General features: G+C 33.0%; 1 protein-coding gene across 1 annotated transcript in view; it reads right to left on the reverse strand.

Annotated features, from left to right (window-relative positions):
- LOC126902031 (uncharacterized) overlaps window positions 1-2,119 on the reverse strand; it is a 10,298-nt gene extending 8,179 nt beyond the window's left edge. Inside the window, exons 1-2 of the mRNA XM_050679054.1 lie at window positions 2,041-2,119; window positions 861-1,007 (exon numbers count right to left, since the gene is read on the reverse strand). Of these exons, the coding sequence (XP_050535011.1) occupies window positions 861-1,007; window positions 2,041-2,119 (226 nt within the window). The remainder of the gene's footprint in view (window positions 1-860; window positions 1,008-2,040) is intronic.
- Window positions 2,120-2,958: the final 839 nt, after the last annotated feature.

Raw genomic sequence — 2,958 nt, forward strand, 5'->3', positions numbered from 1 at the left:
AAAAAAAAAACACACATCTTAGTAAAACCAATACCTTCTCAGCTTCGCATCGAAGCTAAATATAACTCACACAGCTGGGACTCCACATAGTTGAGATAAGTATAGATTATATCTGAAAGTAATTAAAATCACTATCATAAAAATCGTATTGATGCATATCTGTAGATTGAGTTAAATTTTTAGAAGGAATTGTTGGGTTATACCAAAAATAACATTGACCCTAATTCCTTAATAATATCATGATGACTAGTTTTATGATTTATATGTGTAATACACGAATAAATAAATATTATAGAAATTAAAATAGTATGAAATTGATATTGAATATTTTGTATTATAAATTTATAGGGTGATTAGATAAGGTGCGGGATAATTTTTTTAAATTTAACTTGTAGTTTGTAGGGTAAAGCTTTAATTTAACATATGTTTGAAGCTCGGAGTGTTTCCAGAACGTTTTCAAAAGTAAGATTGAAATAGTTATCTTTTAATACCAAATTGGTATTTTGAATCCCTCCCTGTGGGCAGGTAAAGGGTCCAAAAATTTACTTAATAAAAAAAAAAAATCTAAATGGTTTTTATTTGTCCATTTTTAAAAAAGTTATTATTTTCAGTACAAAGTAACGTTTCGGAACACTCTTAAAAACAAATGGTAATAATATTAAATGAAAAAGAATGATATATTCCAATTATTCTCCCATTTTATGTCCTCTAACCTGATGCGTTAAGATAATCGTTTGTTGTTACCTACCTGTATGTGCACACATAATTTTATTTTATTGGAAACATTTTAATGGGATGAGCGACCGCCCGCCTCCATAGGGGACAATGCCTGTGTACAATATACACGCATAAATACTCACTTGCATCTTTTTGATCGTTGTTGTTCATAGCATCGAACCCCATTACAACACATTGCGCTACTGCTCTAAAGGTTGCTGCTCTAATATCCCTGTCCTTATACCTTTCGACNTGCTGCTCTAATATCCCTGTCCTTATACCTTTCGTCCCTTGAATTCCACAAATTTGGTCTTAAGTGAACCTCATTTATCAAAATGTCAGTGTCTATAATGAGAGTCATTTTTCGAAAACTTGCTAGGGGTAGAAGTCATGACAAAATGACGAAAAAATACAAGACGCGTACATCGTGCGCGTCGGTGTGAACATGTTCGTTCATATCTGTTACGTTTTCAGAGTGGTCTGTATAAAATACGATTACTTTTAACTATTTAACTAATAATATAACGATATTAAAACTTGAACTTTTAACTTAGTTTATATTACTTTATTTTGTATACACATGTTGGCGTGCACGTCGTGCCGTCCTTTACGATGACGAGTTCATCGCTCGACTACAATATTACAATAAAAAGAAACCGGTACGCACTGGACAAACGCGCTTATCATACTATACTACATACAAAGTAAAACAACAAAAATGGATTAAACACGCCGGCCGCCTTGAAATAACAAACTTCAAAATGACTTATTGAATAAAAATACATAAAGTATAAGTTTAAGATACATTTTAACAACCCTAAACATAACTAATTTGATAAAGATAAAAATAATTTAAAGTAATAGTAATATTTCAACTACAAATATAATCATTTTGTGTAAAAAAAAAATAATAATAATAATAATAAATAAAAACACATAAATTAATTAAAAAATCAAACCAAAATGAGACAGAGGTACTATAAAATATTACTAAATCATAGACAGTAAAAAATAAATTTTCAAAATAAATTGACAACAAACAGATAATAACAACATATTTATACAATTTTTAACGACCTACTGGAATTAATCTTCTGGAGATGAGTTATTATCTTCAAACGGTAAAGGGCACAATTGGCGGACAGTTCGCTCATATTCTCCATTAACAGTTCGAACAAAGGCCGACCTCACCACTCCATCCCTTCCTTCTCGAACGGACACGATACGCCCAATACTTCATTTCAGAGGGGGCAAGTTGTCGTCACGCAACAAGACAACCGTTCCAACATTTAAGCGAGGCCCTTTCTCTTTGGCCCATTTTACCCTCTCTTGCAAATGCCCAAGATACTCTTTGCTCCAACGTTTCCATAAATTCAACGATAATTGAGTGACGCGCTGTCATCTATCCAACCGATTTAATTGCTTAGTGTTGGACTCTGGTTCTGGTACTGCCATAAGGGAGTCGCCAATTAAAAAATGACCAGGAGAAAGATAAGATAAATCAAGAGGTTCGTTGGATAAAGGAGTTATAAGTTGTGAGTTAAGACAAGCCTCAGCGCGCGTTAGTACTGTTGTTAATTTTTCATAAATTAAATATGACTCGCACATTACCTTATATAATACATTTTTCATTGAGCGAACCTATCACTTCCGCCTAAAAAATCGTCAACAATTGTTTAATATAGCCTCAGATGCTGCTGGGTATTTATCCACATTATCTTCAGCTAATTTGTTTAGGCAAGCCGTGGACAAAAATGAAGCTGGCACTGTGCCATACGTCACCGTTTTTAAACGATTAGTCCGAATTGGCTGATCAGGCTCAGGACGCTATAAAATACGTTGGAAATCTTGATGCGTTGCCCATACTTGTTTATATAGTTTTGCTATATCTCTTGTTAAGACAAATTTATACTTACGAAATTACGCACAGAGTGATGTGGAATATAATAACTTTTACTAGATTAAATAAAATTAACATTTGTAACTAGTTCCATATGACCCAATAACTCATATTCCTTTAAAAATTGCACATAATCGGTTTTTAAAATAGAATCGTTTTTCTAACGATAGAAAACGCCGCAATACTTTATCATAAGATGGGCCTGACTTCAATGCACTATCTTTAAACGGTAAATTAACTATAAAACGACCGTCGTCACGGCGACGCACAGTGCGATCAAATAATACTTTGCATTGCTTTTCTTCTAACGTGTGTGTAATTCTATTATCGAATTCTTCTAC

Source organism: Daktulosphaira vitifoliae, unplaced genomic scaffold (genome assembly GCF_025091365.1).
Source record: "Daktulosphaira vitifoliae isolate Bord-2020 unplaced genomic scaffold, ASM2509136v1 Scaffold_3, whole genome shotgun sequence".
In the NCBI taxonomy this organism is placed as follows: Eukaryota; Metazoa; Arthropoda; class Insecta; order Hemiptera; family Phylloxeridae; genus Daktulosphaira; species Daktulosphaira vitifoliae.